This window comes from Cibotium barometz, chromosome 6 (genome assembly GCF_041138505.1).
Source record: "Cibotium barometz isolate CiBa-2024 chromosome 6, ASM4113850v1, whole genome shotgun sequence".
Classification (NCBI taxonomy): domain Eukaryota; kingdom Viridiplantae; phylum Streptophyta; class Polypodiopsida; order Cyatheales; family Cibotiaceae; genus Cibotium; species Cibotium barometz.
The window spans coordinates 37,134,927-37,154,488 of NC_141051.1; the positions used below are offsets into that span (position 1 = coordinate 37,134,927).

The window sequence follows — 19,562 nt, forward strand, 5'->3', positions numbered from 1 at the left end:
TACACATCTGATTGGCCAGCTTTAAGGTTCAACTTTGTAACATGCAAAAAACTGTAACAAACGCCCCCCCCCGGCCGCTGGTGCCCCCCGCCCCCTCTCCAAGAGAAGGTCCTTCCATTAGTACAAGACCCAGTCTCAATCATGGGAGAAGAGAAAAACAACAGGGGACAGAGAGGGGCGGGGGAGGGGGGAATAGCCAGATAGGTGGCTTGTAATGCCAAGTAACCTCGCGATCTTTGACCCTGAGGAAAGCACCACTGCTCTAAATCCACAGAAAAGCCTCTCGGTGCTTCTGCATATGCTTCGAACTTCTCCCACTGGCTACGGAGGGACAAAAACCATACTTAAAAAAAAAAAAAAAAAGTTTGGCGTTAGGAAGCGGGCTTAGTACCCATGGGACCCCCCTTATCCCACAAAGCAGGGGCAAGCTTCAATCGGAACACAAGGGCAAGGCATCAATCGGGGTAGCCAGCAGGGTTCGAACCCATAACCTGGGTTTTGACAACGAAACTCTTTAACGACTGAGCTACCGCCCGATGAAGGCATGTGCATGTGCATGCAAAAACCATACTTTGAAATGGGATCTAGGGGTAGTATTTAGAATTGAGGTGTTTCTACCTCTCACCTCCCAACCCACTCATTGTATTGTCAGTGCCTAACATTGTATTCAGATTTCGGCCTCCAGTAAAATTCTATCTATTCGATATTGAACTGAATCAATTGTAACATGAAATGATTGCATATTCTCAGCTTTTCCTCCATACAATGATGTGTGAAAATGGGATGCTGTGCGTGCGATGAATTGTGAGTGCAAGATGCAGGTGAGATGCACGAGATAGTGCGAGGAACTGGTTAGTGCACTAGTGTGACTGTAAGAGACTTGAATGTGCCGTGTAGGTGCACAACTCTGCGAGTGCGAACAGCTGTGGGGAATTCAGGACTGTCAAAGTACCCTGTAGGTAAAGGTTGATCACAGAAACCATCAACCCATCTTTTCCATGCTTGGTGTAAACAAGGGGCTGTGGACCACATGCACATGCCTTCATCTAACCATGGTCTATAGGCATATCAAATTCGGGCTGATTCCGGCATGGGCATGCATGTCGATCAGGCTCCAGACACCAAATGCCAGTCGGAAGCCTGCTTGGCTTTTCGCTTTTCCTGCCCCGGTTCAAACAGGGGTCTAATAATGTCAGATGGCTGCTGAGAGAGCTAGGCTTAGCTTGCTCCTTAAGCTAAGTTAACTTGGCCACGGGAGCTCCATTTGCCAAAATGGGCATGGTTACTTTTCCTTTGCAAAAACTTGGCCACTATGCCATTATAATGTACATAACTCTTATTGGGAATGTGAAAAGTAGAAGCGCATTCAATGCAAAAAGTGAGCATATGACCTATGGCCAGGCTTTAAATTTGGCACCTAAGTCTAGGTGCCATAGAAAATCTAGTGGCACTTTTGCCATCAACCATGGGTGTCAAAATGTCACCTTTGGCCAAAATTTTGAGTGCCCCTTTTAATAACAAACCACTTTACTTTGAGTAATGAAAACATATTAGTTTTGTAAGTGCATTAAGCTTTCACAATTCAATAGACGTCTTCTCATCACACAAAATACATTATAGCAAGAGAATTTTTAAAGGCATCATAAATTATTGAAGACTTTCAAATTATTGAAGACTTTCAAGTTATTGAAGACTTTCCATATTTATTATGTATTGTGTACTATATTATATATATTTATTATATTATATATATTATATAGGATATATACCCCTGGTCACTTAGACCCCTAAGGCTAGGTGTGCTATTGGGCACTTCCCTTGTTTTTTCAAAGTGCCACGTTGGCACTTTTACCAGAAAACGGAGGTGTCATTTGGCACTTGAAATTGTGAAAGGCTCCCGTATGGGTAAATTTAAAGCCTGCCTATGGCCAAGTTAACTTGGCCATGGGGAACCCCTGCAACTTGGCCATTTGAAATGTAATTGTTCCAAAATGGGCATGTGATTACTTTTCCTTTGCAAAAACTTGTCACTATGTCATTATGATGTGGGAATGTGAAAAGTAGAAGTGCAGTCAATGCAAAAGTGGGCATATGTGGGACCTGTGGCTAAGTTAACTTGGCCATGGGGAACTCCCTTGGCTACCTCACTTGGTACCTCCACACTAGAGGTCTAGATGTCTCAAGAGCATTCTCATTGGGTCCCAAACAACATTACCCTTTTCACATGCCTCCTAAAGGGTGTATTCCCATGTTTTTTTGGGGAACGAGAAACAAGCTCTCGCTCCACAAAGGGGTATATTTCCATGCTGCTAGGATTTGCCCCACCAGTTACTAGGCCTTGACATGGTGCTTCTTGGCCTCCACATGGGCTTCCATCTCTTGGGGGCTCTTTTTGACCAATGCTCTTGATGGCTAAAGTACTCATGTCACTTTGAACATGAGTTTGTTGGTAATGCCCTCATTGGGCATGGGCTATCACGACTTTTACTTTAGCTCATTCGTCGATTATACCTTGCACGGGTCTAGGATATTCTCTGAGCTTGTTGTTAGCCCGATGGATTAGGTTTCATAAGGCCTAGGGTGTTTGACAAAACACACACAAGGAGGGAGAGAATCTAGAATTCACAGCTTCTATGTTCTTGCTATAAATCCCAAAATTACATCTCATAGATTTCGTGCTTGCCAAAAATAGCCTACATCCAAACTTAGAAACGCTTGCTCTAATAAGGTTATTATCTAAATGCTGGTTCCCATGCAAGGTGTGTAAGTGTTATGTCCCGTGTTTTGACATAATGAGGTTGGTGATCAAAGACAAGCCGGACAATTTATATAGTAGGGTGACCTTTTCCTTAGGCTATATAGTTTGGACTAGCCCACTAGTTAGTCATGCCAGTGACAGTCCTGAGGATTGGGGGTGCGTGATATGGGACGTGCATGTCTTGTGGGTGTGGGATTGCTAGGGTTGTGTTGGTCTCTAACGTGGGGGTGGCTTACTACTACGTGTGGTTTGGAGCCTACAGTTGGGTAGTGAATGCTAGACGAATCCCTTTATGTTTCCTCGTTTGCATGTTCATGCGTTGATCACATGTGTGTGATTGCAGTTGCTTACATGTGCTTCTCGGGCGTACAAATATGAGTAATCGGTCTTGGTTGATCACACGTGTAAGTGGACTCTTACTTGGGGTGTTTTATTTGGTATCAAAGCGTAAATCATTTTGATTAATGCTTTTAATTACTTAGTGTTGGTTTATTCATTGATGAATAGAGAGCATTTCGATGTGTTTTTAAGCGTAAAATATTTCTATTATAAGCTTTGGAAAACCACTTTCGTAACCATATGTTGGACATTTGAATGGTTGCAAATAAAGAATATAAATGATGGTTTTATATAGTTACTAGCCTTAATGAAATTGAGGCTTAATGTGGGCATAAGGATCTTTGTACAATCTCCAAGAAACTTTGTAATTCATGAATTTTTTGGAAGCGCAACAATTGAGAAATTATGGTTGAAAATTTTGATAATTGATGTTTGTAAACCACATGATGTATTTGGCTTGAAAGCTAAAGGGTATAATGTTGTACTCCTTAATGTGTGAGAGAATATACTTGTATGGTATTGATAAGAGTGTGGAGGAAGAAGTTGTGACAAAGAACACGTGAGCTTGTAGACGTGAACCTGAACAGATGAGCCTATAGACATGAACTTAAATACATGAACCTGGACATGGTAAAATATCTTGTGATTTGATGAGAGCTATAGTTATAGTGCCAGCTTATATGGTCAGGTTCACATTATGGACCGAACTTTGTATGCTATAGGAGGACAGTAATTTCCCTTATAGTATGTACTCATCTCTTTACGTTAATGGATTGACCTTTGTATGTTTTAGTAGAAATTTACTTTCCATTATAGTACATAATCTTATCTCTTTGTATGTTATAGTAGATGAGTACTTTCCGTATTCTTATCTCTTTATATTAATGGTTATAGAGAAGAGAATAGAAGAAGCTTCAACCATCTATCTCTCTTATGTGCTTGTTAATCGCGCGTGCGCATGTTTGCTTTTAAGGAGCTCAAGCTCACCCTCTTCCCCCATTCTTCTCATGGTATCAGAGCATCGGTTCATGTGAAGAGCTCAAGAGGTAAGCAAGAGGCAAGAAAAAGAAGTGGTACATGCCATCTCTTTCCCAGGGATGGCCAAAAAGCGAGCACAATTGAGTGAGCAGATTTTCTTTTTTTTAATGGTTTGGGTCTGTGAGCATGATTGAGCGAGCATATTTGAGTTTTGTGATTAATTACACTCTTTCATGAAGTTCTTAGAAGATACAATGCCAATAGAAGTATTAAGCAACATTCCAAAGTTAATAGTGAATTCAACAAATTAATTCACAAACCATGTATCACTTTTTCTCATCAATGTGAAAAATGTATGGCATAACATAAAATTAAACAAAGTGATAAAATGTAATAATATTGACAATACCTTCACAAATAAGCAATTTTTAAGATCGTAAATCTACTTAAATCATAGTAAATGTCCACAATAGCAAAACTGAGATAATGTTCATAATGTTTGAAATTGTAATAGTAAAAGGAGCTTCTTAGTCATAATAAACAAAGGCAAGAAACCTAGATTGATCATAACAAATGTCTACAATAGTAAAACTGAGATAATGTCCATAATGTTCGAAGCTCTAAGTGTAAGAGGAGCTTCTGAATCTAAATAGACAAACACAAGAATCAATGGTATTCTAGGTTGTTTGGCTTTGTTCTAAATCTACAAAAGAAATATGTATGTTAGTTAGAGGAAATTATATTTCAATGCACATTAGTGGGAATAACTTTACTTAAGCTTGGAAATACTTATGACCTTAGTAGAGTAGGGTTCTAGTAGGCGCTCGTAAATGCACTCATACTTCTCTAACAACATCATATTGCGATTCATATATGCTACTACAATACCAAGTGTCCCAGTTCTAGAGAATAAATCCACACCAGGCTTGCTGAACAATGAAATAATATACTTACAGAACTTTTGGTATCTCTGGCAATCACCTCTCCAAGAAGAGCCCTTTATTTTGACCAAATCTTTACAAAGAACTCTGGTGATTCAATAAATTATCATTCAAAATCAAACTACATGATGAACATAAAGATAATGATAACTAAGTGCATACATGCTTAAACGAATTCAAAATTAAACAAATTCTTAACAGAAACAAAGATAATTGAAACAAAATACATACATATCATGAATGAGTTCATGCTTCACATCAAGTTCCTCTCCAAGGTTCAAGTCTTTAACTTGATCACTATGAATTGAGAATACATTTTTTGGTGAAGAAGAGCGTACAAATGCAAATAAGATAAGGCATGTCACCTGTGTTACACATTTATTAAGATAATGAAAATAAAGTATTATAAGAAATTAGGTTCTATGTAGACTTCTATGCAGAAAGGTTACCTTTCTTGCCATTAGTGCCTTTTTTTTCCCCGATGCACCACTACAAAACCTTGAATTGAGGCACAATGCTTCAACTTTGTAGCCTCCTCCATTATGTATAGGCATGCAAAGAAGCCAGCATCAAAGAGACAAAAGTTGGTAAATTTTAAGGCCGAGGTATATAGATTATCATCAACCCTATTCCAAGATGGAATCTTATTTCTGGGACAACCCTCTACAATAATGTCATATGGGAAGTCACTAAATATTAGCTCAACACAATGATCCACCATCTTCCCTTTCACCTTACCTTTAGTACAAATTATATTCAACGCTTCCATAATTCTACTCATGATGGTGGAGGGTTGCTTCCAATTCTGAACATCCAAAGCAAGATTTACAATGTTTGCATTAAAGGCAAATATAATTCCTATCACAATTTTAAATGTTAGCATGGCTAGGTCAAGTAGGGATCGTCATTGCGATATGTATGGAGAGTCAACTCAACTTTTGGTTCCAAAATGTCTATTTGTGGATCTCCAACAATCTCAGTTTTCTCTTCACCAATGCAACTACTCCTTGCTTGTGTTACTTGCCTCTCCTGCAAGGCCTATTCTACAAGTTGTCTTCCTATGTTCACAGGTGGCGTGAGTAATGTGGTTGCAGCAGACTGGGCATAGCAGACTGGGCATGGGATGTAATGGGAGTATTCTAAACATACGACACACATGCAAAACACATGTTACATCATGTAATTATATTATAACACATGAAAGATAAATGATTCTCACTTACCTCATCTGTAATCTCAGGATTGTGCTTGTAGAAGTAATACAGACTTATGCTGTTGATATAGATCCATCTCTTGTGCATACCCATTAAATTAATCCTCAACTTGATTACTATAGCATCAACATCTTATCAATATAAATCACCATGATCTTACAAGAAATTGTACTAAGGTTGGATATGAATGGTTAGTTAGGTTGCGTGTTACCCCCCAAACCCATTTTTCTTCCTAAAACTCCAAGTTGTTCCACAAACTCTCTCCCTATGAGAACCTCAATTGTTCCATAGATTATATTCTTCAATAGCTTCAACTTTTGCACAGCGGCGGTAGGGGTAGCTTCTACTGCTAGCAAATATACAATTGCAGCTCGGATTTTGTCCTCCTTGGTCCCCTTGCCCTTGAGAACAGTCACAAGTGTGTTTCAATCAACACTCCCTTGCCCAAGCATATCATCCTTTAGGTTATAATATCCTCTACGTTATAGTATCCATCTAAAGACTACCAATATCAAAACCTGCACGAATAAGCTTTTGTGCTTTCCCAATTTTCAAGGAGGTGCCCTTTGCAATGGGCCATATGTCAGGAACATTAGGGGGTGGATGTAAAACTAGTGTTTGAATCTTCCATGTATGTCTCACATCAGTATTGCAAAAATAGCACATCTGATCTTCTGTCCATTGTGACAACTGACAGTCACTTGAAAAACAAGGAGCGACTTCCCCACCTCGCAATTGCATGTCACATTTACAACCCTTTGCACAATGATGGCACTTTACCCTGCTTGTCTTTGGAACTTTCCTAATAGCCCACTTTGTATCATGAATTTCTTTTTCCATTTCTACTAGTTATTTATCTGTATCATGCTCCAAGTCTATCGTTGCATCCTTTGCCTTTACAGAGTCCACCCGGTCTACTGTCACAGAGCTAAACTATGGTCTATGACTACAATTAGCAGCATTTTCCTCTTCTCCTTGGTGAAGAGATATCTTTGATCAAATAGTCTTCTTCTCCCCCGCCTCATCAACCATAAATCCATAAAACTTTGCTGGCTTCCCTCGTTGCTCAATCGTAACTAAATTTAGATACTCCCAGAATAAGACTTGTGCCTCTTCATCTTCTTCCTTGAACTCACATGTGGCAATTGTTAACAACTCTTGGATACTAAAAATAAAATTAAAATATGAGAGAAGTGCGCAAGGGAACTATTTGGACACTGAAAGCAAAATTAAAATATGAGAGGTGTGGAAGGAAACTATTGATCATTGAAGGTTACTAAAAATGAAACTACTCACAAGGGGTTATACACGTGTGGCCATTGTATGACATCCCTCAATTCTATAAACATGATCAAAGGAAACCCAAGAGTGTCGCAAATCACCACCACCGTCAGCATCCATTCGATCCATAATGTCCACCCTTGAGCCTGGTCTTACTATTGACATCTTAAATATAAAACATCTCTCATCCAAATTTTAAGCTTGTAACGGGAAACGACTATTGTGGAAGAATGCAAAATGACTTTTTCTCTTTAGTTCCAAGATTGCTTCTATCCCCTCACCTTGTGGTCGATTAGTTTTTCGACTCTGCATGACCATTTGCTTTAGCCTCCTGCACAATAAATATATCCATAAACACCATGTTTTGAAATTTCCAACTACAATACGTAAAAGTATTAGGAATCACTTACTTGCTAAGCTTCAACAATCCTTGGAGCTCTCGTGCCATATCAGAAAACTCTTTCTCAGATATGTGTTCTCCCACCTTTCTATCTTTATCTGTAAATGCTTTCAAAATTAATTCCCCAACAATAATCATCTGAATCTTTCTCGGACCTGCATTGTGGTCCATGATAACTACTCGAGCAACAAGGTCTTTTGTGTTTCTCAAAGTTGCTCTACACATCCCCTTTGGTACCTCATGTGTATGCATCCCTTGTTGTATATAAACAGTTCGCTGTGGTGGGAAGAGTCTTTGGGCATAAAGTAGTATACACACAGTGAGCATATCCCCACACACATAGGAACATGTTTACAAAAGAAGCACTCCAAGTTCCCAAAACTACCCATTGCCAAAGAGCCCTTTGGAGGAGACTTCAATTATTGCCCTTTCTAATAAAGTCTATTTAAAACCTTTGAATATTAAAGGGACAAACATCTTTCATTCATACACTGATAGGTTTCACCACACAAAAGCTTTTACTTAGAATAAATGTTTTGTTGGATCTGGTTCGTGTCTATGGTTTTGTCCATGCATTTACATCGTTCTTCTGCTCCATTCCCTCCATCCCTTTTCCATTTATCAATTCATAAATAGAATTCCTGACACAAAGCTTGGGTAGATCAGTCACTTTACCCTTGTATTCACATTCTTCCACCAACTTTTTTTGTGAGGAGATCAGTACGGGGAAGAGTCCAAATTATTTGGAATGCTGACACTGGTTCTTGAAATATAGTGTCTGCTTCAATATCTAGGACAATGTTTTCATCGTATGATCCTTCTTGTCTAACTTCCTCATCAATTACTCTATGAAAGAATATCACTCTATCAAAATTTCTAGGGCACAAAAAGTCAAAAGTTTCACTTTATTTACAGAAAGAAAAAGGGAGTACTACTCAAATTGGAGAGTTGAAACCCCCACTTTGTTGTGTTACATTGGTGAAGCAGTGCGACATAGAAGACTCTTGGTTGCTTTGATCTACTCTTGCTATAAAAAGTAGGAAGATAAACTACATTCATGTATGAAATGTTTCTCACTATCAATCCCTTTATAGATAGGGGTTGGACAAAGAACTTGATAAACCCCATCCATTTCAATCAATGCCTCTAACACCACATCATGATTGCAATTAAGCTTTTGCAGCGTTTTATGCGAAGCCACAGTCTTTCCATCCTTGAAAGGTACTTCAATAGAAGTCACTCCAACATTTCCTAAGAAAACCTTTACAGACCTACAACATTAATAGATTAATGATTTATTTACTATTTTACATTCACTTTTATTTGATATCTTATAAACCTCACATATATTATCAATTAGTTATAATTCATTTAAAACATTGCTATATGTTATTCAATAAAAAAATATCAAAATAAGTTTTGCTATTTTATTTCAAAACTAATATTTATCAATAATGATTTAAAAATATATTTTATGTGAATAGTAATCTAATCTTTAAATAAAAAAAAGATTTTCTTATGATTTATTCAAATATTTTTTATTTAACAAGAAATAAGTACATATATGTATTTATATGAATAAATATATGTGTATATTTATCAATATATGTATGTATAGGGTTTCATGTGATAAATTAATGAGCAAAAGTCTTGCATTAATTGAGAAATCAATTACAGTGAGAAATTTGTTGTTGTGAGATAAATTGTGGATGAAGCTCTGAGATCTGCATTGGGGAAGGTTGAGGTCTATGGGGGCCCTTTAAAAGCTGCCATATTATGTTTTTAAGTACTTTTGCTTAAGGACTCTAAGCATACTTTGACTAGGCCTGACAAGGGGATCTTTATGCAATCATTATTTGAATTTCTATTTTTTCAAATATATATTTGCTTGAGCTAAAATGGGGGTAACTTTTTGGTTTTCCCAAATTCAAAATGGCTGAAAAGCCTTCCCTCCTCTCTTCCCTCCACTTTTGGGTCCCCCCCACTTTCTCCCTCTACATTCTCTCTCTAAGATGCCCTCGTCTCTCTACCACTCTATTTCTCTTCCCCTTTCTCACATTTGGGTGTGCCATGGCTCTGCATCTCTGATTAGTAAGCTTCCATAACCTCTGCACTTCCAAATGCAGATATCTCACACTCTCTCATCCTCCATGCCTCATCTTTTTATCATTTTCTGCTCTCTCTCTCTCTCTCTTTCTCTCTCTCTCTCTCTCTCTCTCTCTCTCTCTCTCTCATGTCTTTCCCCGCTGAAGTGCAGAAAATCCCTCTGTCAACCTCCATAGCTTCAGAGCTTGCCACTTTCCATTCTTGCATTGTTTACCATACATATCCCCTACTTTCGTCTGCAATCTACATCTCTCTCTCTCTCTCTCTCTCTCTCTCTCTCTCTCTCTCTCTCTCTCTCTCTCTCTCTCTCTCTCTCTCTCTCTATACTGTATTATGCTGCAAAACCTCAATCTACCATTTTCTATGCCTCTTGCCATCTTCCCTTTCCTTTCTCCTATTACCTAATCAAAAGATCTATGATCTTCTAATATTTTTTTCTCAGAATACCCTATCCTCACTCTTGCATTGTGTTCTACAAGAAGTTCTTTTCAGCATTGCCTAACCCTATAGAAAATGCCACTTGAAGATATATCTAACAGAGCACCAAAGTTCAGGTTACATGTAGATTTGGCTGCTGAGTATGCTACCATCCGCAGCACAAAATCAAGTCACTTGAGGATCTCCCAACATCCATAACTTCACACGGTGAGACGATGACCTTCTTGGGGGGAAAAGGCATAAGTTTCCCTATAGAAGAGGTATATCTAATACTTCATTTAAACAAATTCAGCAAGCATTGGACATGAAAGCAGAGATTGTTGATGGCGGAGTCGTATACAAGGTTGGTGTCAAAGAAATGTTCTATGTGAAAACAAAGGATGCTGATGAGTAGGGGATGCCACCATTTGAAGTGATAATACAGAAACAACCCTCATGTTCATGATGGAAAGGGTAAACAAGAAGAAGACATATCTTGCTTGCAAGCATATATATTTTATGTTTTTTATGGTGCTTGGGCAAGATGTGAATAACAGTATATACACATCCATCAAGCAAAAATAGCTCAACATGTTTTGAAGGACATGCTCATAAAAGCTGTGATGATAAGGAGCTACCCTTCCACTTCACATTAGGCCATCGTTCCTTTGACTCCTTTTATGTTGTACTCCTTTTTGGTAGACCAAGAATATCTGGTATAGCACTATTTTGTGATGGTAGAAATACCTGCATAGGCATCTCCATGTGGTAGAAATTTTAACTTTTTAAAGTTATAATGAAATGCCATTTGTCTCAGATTCTCCTAAAAACTAGCACTATAATGTTATTTGTTCTTGCCTCAGTATTACCATTGGCATATTTTTTATGTTGTGTTATTTGTAAATTGCTTGTCAATTCATGATCAACTTGTTATTTGATGTTAGTAAATATAGGCAGTTTAGTATTCCTTTATGATTAATTACTACATTTGTACATATCCATACATCTTTTGGCTCACTCTTGCTCACTCATGCACTGGTACGTTGTCAATAACCAAATCTGTGTGTCGCTCCACAAACACACCCCTCTTTCCCTCTTTGATTTGGAGCAACACTTTTGGGTAGTTGTGAGAGCTATAGGTTTGAGCAGCCTTTTGTGATACAACATAGTTCTATGATTGCAATGCAAGGCTTTGGGTATCTTTAACCAGATGACCAGCCATGGTGGAGAGTGATTTAGAGATATGCAAAAAAATGGAAAAACCAGGGTGGTATGTGGAAACAGGTGCTGATATTGTGCATGTTAGCAAGGTGCCATTATCTATGTAGGATGGCAAAATGATGTACCCAGCTAGTGTACTTCATGTTCTTAATATTACGAAAAAGCATGATTTTTAGTAGTGGACAGATGGTTGAATAGGGTCTGCAAAGTGAGATTTAACCCTTATGGATGTTATGTAGAAGACTTCAATTACCAGTGCCGCATGGTTTCAAAGGACAATAAAAATAGCAGAATGTTTACATTAGTCGTAAACATGCCTGAAGTGAAGGCTGCAACGTTTGCACATGGTATAGGCGTGATTGAAGACATTGACATTTGGCATAACTGTATTGGACATGTCAATATTCTCAGTAAACTAAAAAATAAGTAGGCCCAAAGCATTATTATAGGTTTGCCGAAGTTTAAAGTAGATGGAATGCAAAAGGTATGTGAAGCGTGCCAATTGGGAAAAAAGTCTTAGTGGGCATTTCCACATGACGAGTTAAGGACCGTTGGATATGGTGCACTATGGCAAAAAACCAAATTTGGCACACTTGAAAGTGATTGGTTGCATTACCTATGTACATGTGTGGGATGAAATGAGAAGCAAATTGGATCCCAAAGCAGAAAAATATATCTTCCTTGGATACCCCCTTGAGCAAAAAGGTTATATGCTATAAGCCCACTACTCTTAAGATGCAAGTAAGTAAGGATGTTGTTTTTTTTGAGATGAGTAGCTGATATACTCCATTGAAGGATTCCATAGAGGATAATGTAAACAACAATGTGGATAAGACTAATGGAGAGCAGCAATCACATGTGCTTAGTGGACTTGGAGAGTCCTCTCTAGTAGTGCATCTATTATGTAGAATGCTAGGAATTCTTACACATTATTTGGTGGTACTACAAGTGCTAAAAATTTAGCAAATTCACAAGTATCACGCTATTGTATTGATTTACCAACCTTTGTGGGAGAATACATAATTTCCTTAATGGGGAGGATAAATCAATTTAGGGTATTAGACTAAGGTGTGTCAAGCTAAAGGATGTGGATAGAGGGATGCCAACTCATTGGTTGATGTGGAATGATCACATGGAGGCATCTATGTGTCACCCAAATATTAAGGTTGGGCACATGAGTTAAACTTGGGGCTCAAGTAAAGATTTGGCACCTGGTGCATCCATATATATGGACCACATTGTACTTGGGATCTTCTAGGTGTAGAGATTTGGTGTTGTAATAAAAAAGGCTTAGTGTCTAGTTCTTTCTAAGCTAATCTTTTGTCCTTGTGCATAATTATCTCTCTTGTCTACAATCTCTTTCACTATGCTATGTTTGATCATTTGTTTATCAATGCTTCATGTATTCACGGCATGGTAAGCGTCTGTTCATTGCTACTATCTGTGGAGCTCCATAGCTCCTCTATAAGAATGACAAATGGAGTACAAGAAGAGGCTCAAGGCAGCATCATTGAAGAATACTTACGCAAGCCGGTAAACATCCTAAATGTAGTGGACTCTGTGGCCACTTCTTTATATGTTATGTGGATGCAGTTCTTATAAGTCTTTCATAGGCATTATTTGGGTGCTGTAGAAGGTCTTATGGGGTAGTGAGTTGCAAATGAGGCATCATGCTTGACTTGGCAATCACACAAAATAATCAAATACCTTATGCATCCTGGCAAAACCTTATATTCTAAAAAGACTTGGGAAGGAGATCATCAAGAAGAAGAAAACCAAACCTTACTACTATCACTATGCAAGGGCAATGGATCTAAGTAAGTTTCTTTCACGCAATATGCATCTCTATGGTGAGAGATGCTTTGGGATGGACATGTAAATGTTCTTTTTAGTTTAAGCACAGATTTGAGTCAGTGTGTGATCAAAAGCTCTTTGTAAAATCCTGTCATATAAATTTTACTTCTATTTTTTATGATGGCATTAATAAGTGGTGGATATTTTGATAAACATCATAAATTTGATGATACAATAGGTACCACACATGATCTATAAAAATGCAAATATCACTAATAAATAAAGACATGTGGGGAGTCGTAATAAGTGGTACAATGAGAAAGCCTAGTGGGGGTAGGGACCTTGAGGGAGTTGCTAACCCACTGATAGCAAGGATTTATCATTTCTTATACATGGCTTGGAAAATTCCCAAATCCATCAAGTGGCAAACTCTAAGTCTTCAAATGAGGCCTGGATGAGGTTAAAGAGCATCTTTGGCCAGGTAAATGCAGTAGCAAGGCTTTTTCTAAGGAGAAAGCTTTACAGGCTTGAAATGGAGAAGAATGATACAATTGTCACACATGTGAGTAACATCAAGTGCTTGATTAATCAACTTGGTGGAGCAAGAAGAGGCAATGTTTATCTTATTATCTTCAATGCCTCCTCTCACTATGATCAAATAGTAGGGATCATTACAAACCAAACTGGCCTAACTCTTGTCTAATTGGCATCATCACTTATAATGGCAAAAACAAGACTTAAAGCTTTAATGGATTCTAACGAAAAGAACCAAGAATGCCTATAGCAGTTTCAAGAACAACAATTTGAAACAGAAGAAAGAAGAAGAAGAAGAAATTCCCTGAGTCTTACTATTATATTGCAAGAAAAAGAGACATTTTATAAAGGATTACTTCAAGTGAAAGGAAGATGAAGAGAAGCTCAAGGAATCAAAGAAGGAAGTTGAGGCCAATGCCAATTTGACTTCTATTGACACCAACTATGCCTTCTAAAGACCAATGGGACTGCTTTTGTAAAACATTTTTCACTTTGTGTTGTGTGTAAATTTCACTTGATGAGAGCATACTCTACATGGTGGGCATGCATGGTGGTTGCTAAATCAAGAGAGGGAATGTTGTTTATTGATTTACCAACTATTGTGGGAGTGTACATAATTTCCTTAGTGGGGAGCATAAATCAATTTGGAATAAGGTGTGACATAATTATAGTACCAGCTCATATAATTGGGTCCACACTATGGAACGATCTTTGTACACTATAGTAGGAGAGTACTTTTCCTTATAGTATGTATTATTATCTCTTTATGTTAATGGTTGTAAAAAAAAGGAGAGAATATAAGAAAATTTAGCCATCCATTTCTTTTGTGTGCTTGTCTATTCTTGTGTGTATTTGTTTGCTCGTAAAGGAGCTCAAGCTCACTCTCTTCTCCGCGTTCTTCTCAAGCTTTATATGTGTGCATGCATGTGCTCATCACAAAGAGAGGATCTACTCCTTGTAGAGAGAGAGAGAGAGAGAGAGAGAGAGAGAGAGAGAGAGAGAGCATTACAAAGAGAGTTGATTTGTCCCTTGTAGTGTTAGTGTTAGTGTTAGTGTGTGTGTGTGTGCACGCACGCACGCACGTGCTCCTTGTAAAGAGAGAGAGAGAAAGAGAGAGAGAGAGAGAGAGAGAGAGAGAGCACATTACAAAGAGTTAATTTGTCCCTTCTTGTAGTGTTAGTGTGTGTGTGTGTGTGTGTGTGTGTGTGTGTGTACGCACATGCGTGAGTGAGTGAGAGAGAGAGAGAGAGAGAGAGAGAGAGCACATCATGAAGAGAGAGGACCTGCTCCTTGTAGAAAACTAGAGAGATGATCTATTCCTTGGAGAGAGAGAGAGAGCACCATCATGGAACAAGATGGTCAAGCATTTAGGATAAAGAGGTCTACTAAAAAACACTCCCTAGAATAGAGATGGCTCCACTCCCACCTTTATCGCATTGATAGTCCAAAAGTGGATTGACCAAACTCTAGTAAACAAAAATAAAAAAGTTGAGGTGCCCCGATCAGATTGGTTGAAACTCCATCGTAGTGGCTCTTAATACTCCCTCCTTTGTGTGACATTATGGGGGGTGGTTGGTCTTGATGGTTATTGATGTTATTTTTTTGCCATGCTCACACATTCATGAGAGTGATCTATCTTAGACGTCTTATGAAATTTTCTTATTCAAATATTAGTGCTAGGCAAGCAACTCATTCTGATCTAAGAATTAGTATGCCTCTCAAAGGACATCAATATGATAACACAATCAAGAAGGAGCCTCAAATTACTCCCTTTCTATGAAATTAAAGCTGTCATTTTGTGTGATTCCATAGGCATTAAACATGGATTTTCTCAAAAAATGTTTACTTCTTGTGTGATATAGAGCATGCAGCAGAGCTAGAACAATGCAGTGCTAGAGGAATTTTGAAAAGGGCTCACAAAACCTCCTCTCAACCAAAGCTGATACATTGTCATGTGGAAAGCATCATAGCCAGAAGGCTTGTCCTGCCACTGAAAATGCTTTCTCACCTTGCAAACATTCTCAAACAATGCTATGTAGTCTTGTTGAGTAACAGACATCAAGATTGATTTCAGAGAAGAGAGATCAGCATGGCTAATAATGATGGAGAATTTTTTCCAATCCAAAACGTTTGCAAAAGGCAGATCATAATGGTCAGAAATAATCACAGGGACACACCCATAATGGATAGCATCGGCGATCCGGGCAGTATTTACTTCATAGCCCTTCACATGAAGGCAAAATTTAGTCCTCTGGAAGGCTTCTTCATAGGAGCCACTGACCTTCCCAGCATAAATGTCTAGATCCGAGTCATTTTTCCAAAGGCCTACCAAGCGCTGTCTCACCTCAGAGTTTTGGGTCCTTCCTGCATAGAAGGCAAGCCTTGTCCTGCAAGCATTGATTTACATGAATGATATCATATGAAATTAGAAGAAACTCTATCTCAATTTTACCAATAAAATTACAAGAAGAGGACTCATAGAGCTCAAAGACGTCATGGCATGAGACCAATTGACATTGCATCCCCAACAAAATGATCTCACATATCTTAAAGCCTTTGGTACATGTGTCAGGTATGGCATCTGTAGATCCACATGTGATCCAGGGCATGCAAGAAGTGGGGATGGATTTGGGCCCTGCCATCACAAAGACTAAGAAGAAAGCATTTGAAGCAGGTTCACAAACACAAAACAGCAGCAGTTAAAGCACCGATGCAGCATGGGGGATCAGCAGCGCAAGCCCTCATGAATGGAATGGGGCCTTCACACAGGCCAAACTCTCTCTCTCTCTCTCTCTCCCCACAAAACAGTGTTGGCATAGTGATTTATACATCGCGATCCTAATCAAGATATCCCAGGTTTGAGTCCCATTCCTCTCTCTCTCTCTCTCTCTCTCTCTCTCTCTCTCTCTCTCTCTCGGGATTGTTCCTACGACGTTAAAAGAGCTTCTTCTTCTTCTTCTCTCCCCCACTTTGTATCATATGGGGATTTGACATTAGCAGCTCATAGCTCTAGGTTTTTGTTCTCTTTTGTACCATGATGAGATTACATGGACACTATTGTATCACTTTTGATCGCATAGACCCACTGGGTCTTTTGAAGGCATTTAATATAACTCTTTCTCTCTCTCCCCCCCACAAAACAGTGTTGGCATAGTGGTTTATGTATCACGCTCCTAATCAAGATATCCCAGGTTTGAGTCCCATTCCCTGCACTTATGTGCCTTTGTATAAATCATGTGTAACCGCTTACTTGGCTATGAACTTAAAAGGCCCTCCTCCTCCTCATCTCTCTCTCTCTCTATCTCTCTCTCTCTCTGCCACACATGCACGTGCACACAAACAATAGGAGAAATCTGGTGCATCTCCTCTTCCCTACTGCACTTGCATTTAGATTTACAGTGCAGTTTGGTGCTAGCTTTGTACTCCAGCTTTGTGAGAAGACTCTTCCTTGTGCATCCCCTCTGTAGCATGAGATTTTCACATATCTGTTTGAACGTTTGCTCAACTTCATCCCTAGCTCATGGATTTGACAGTGCAAGTGCCTCACAATGGAGCATATATGATGCTCCCTTACGGTTCCGAGAAGGCTTTGACATGAGGATCAATGTTTTAGCACACTGAACCTTCAAGATATCCATCAACTCAAAGGCAGAGGAACGAGAGGGGGGGATGCATTAGCAAATGCACATCTCGGCCACAGTGATGCATATCGGCCGCATTACTTTAGCATATTTAGTGTTTGTGAGAGGTACCTTTTCTGGGGTGGCCAAAGTTTCAGCTTTAGCGACCGAGGCCACACCTGCGGCATGGCTATGTCTTTGTGGGCTACATACCCTCTAAGGAAGTAATTGGAGGAGCAAACCACCTGTATGGCATTCCTCTGCAGCGATGGTGCGTGGCTGGCTGCAGTCCTCCCCACGGAATGGCAACAGGCATAGAAGTGATCTACCCCGGAGGTCCGATTCCAGAATTCAAAGTCTCTGCTCACATTCTGCACATAGGCGGCCACGAACTCTGCAATCCTGTCTTCTCCCCTCATCCGGGGGTCGTTTCTGAGGGCATTGATAGAGAAGGGCAAGTAGAAGAAGTGAGCCTGGGAAGCGTCTCGTGTGACAAAGGAGCTGTTGAGGAGGCTGATCTTGAAGATGTGCTCGCTGAAGTAGTTTCCAAGCTTGGAATTTGTAGGGTTAGGGATTGGGAGAAAGGCGTTGGCGAAGGATGAGCGTGGGTTGTAAGCGTCGGGGTAGACGAAGACACGGAAACGCTTGAGCATGTGGGAAAAATCTGCACGAAATGCTTGCCAGTTGTGGTAGGGGTTTCCTCCGAGGTCTGGCGATGGTGGAGGGGGAGAAGGTGAAACTTCGCCTGCATGTTGGCTGAGATCCTCTCCATGGCTTTCTGATGATGAAGAACGAAGGACTTCATCATTTGCTAAAGATGAAGAAACGCCATAGCCAAAGCTCAGATTGTCTCCTTCGCTTTCTGAAGTAGAAGAAGAAGGGAGGGCGTCAACATCTGCTAAAGATGAAGAGGTGCCATAGCCAGAGCTCAGATCATCTGCACGGCTTTCTGGTAGGGCTTTATCTGCTATAGAAGGGCGTCTGATGGAAGCATCGCCATAGCCAGTGGTTGTTGCTTTCTGAGCAGAAGAAAGCTGGCCTTGTCTTATTTTGTTCAGAAAGGGGACAGGAGACGAGTTGGAGCTCAAGAGCATCACCATGGACGAGATCACGGTTACGGCAACCAAAGCTTGAGAGCACCATCTAAGAGTTGTCATCGTTCTGCACCCTGCCTGCTTGCGAACATTCAGAGGACGGCTGGTGGCGGTAGACAAACACACGTCCTGTGTAAGATTTGAACTTTTCGCTTGCCTTGAAACTTGCGATTAAGGCTTTGACAATTTCATCTTTTGATGTGTTAGCCAAGGTGAAGACCTTTTCTTGCTTTGATTCTAACACGAACCCCTCTCACTTTAGTCAAAACTTTCAATTTTTTATTAAATGATAATTCAATTTAATTTCAGGTTTTTATTCGAAGTGTCCAAAACCAAATGTGTGTGTGTATTTGTGTGTGCACGCGTGCGTGTGCATGTGTGTGCATGCGCATGCACGAGTGCACATGTGTGTGTGTGTGTGTGTGTGTGTGTGTGAGAGAGAGAGAGAGAGAGAGAGAGTTTACAAATCCAAGGATGAGGAATTTAAAGTTTCTAATAAATTGTTTGGCCTTCTCCACCTTTGTTTTTGTACAAACCAAGCATTTAGCCATTATCAACTCTGCAATACTCATTTTTTTGGATCAATAGTTATATATATTAATCAACTCTGCAATACTTGTTTTTTTAGTACCAAGTGAGCTTCACACTACAGGAGGTCACTTATTTCCAATTTGACTAGGTTACCAAATTTGACAATCATAATTTAGGAGATAATTATTTTTCTTGTAGTTATTATATGTTGCAGATTTATAGCAAACTTATAGGGTAAAGTTTAGAATCTCTGTTAAAATGGTCCCATTCGTAGAATCCACATGTTGCAAATTTATAGGGTAAAGTTTAGAATCTCTATAAAAATGGTCCCATT

The 19,562-nt window shown here is 39.4% G+C and overlaps 1 protein-coding gene across 2 annotated transcripts; it reads right to left on the reverse strand.

Annotated features, from left to right (window-relative positions):
- Positions 1-15,651: 15,651 nt before the first annotated feature.
- Positions 15,652-18,878, reverse strand: LOC147637703 (putative glycosyltransferase At3g07620). 2 transcript variants are annotated; one of them, XM_086799529.1, is made up of 2 exons: positions 17,736-18,878; positions 15,652-16,370 (listed from the first exon to the last, which is right to left on the reverse strand). In XM_086799529.1, the coding sequence occupies exons 1-2, from the start codon at positions 18,758-18,760 to the stop codon at positions 15,860-15,862; spliced, it is 1,536 nt and encodes a 511-aa protein (XP_086655655.1). In that variant the 5' UTR covers positions 18,761-18,878; the 3' UTR covers positions 15,652-15,859. The 2 variants fall into 2 exon arrangements, with proteins under 2 accessions (XP_086655655.1, XP_086655657.1); XM_086799531.1 differs by having other exon boundaries at positions 16,190-16,370; positions 17,849-18,878.
- Between the last annotated feature and the right edge of the window lie 684 nt (positions 18,879-19,562).

What these genes read in the sequence shown, in the direction of transcription:
- LOC147637703 (XM_086799529.1), bottom strand. Translation starts at nt 18,760, where the DNA reads ATGACAACTCTTAGATGGTGCTCTCAAGCTTTGGTTGCCGTAACCGTG. An exon ending in CTTTGGCCACCCCAGAAAAG is followed by an intron (nt 16,371 to 17,735) that starts GTACCTCTCACA and finishes CAATGCTTGCAG; the next exon opens with GACAAGGCTTGCCTTCTATG.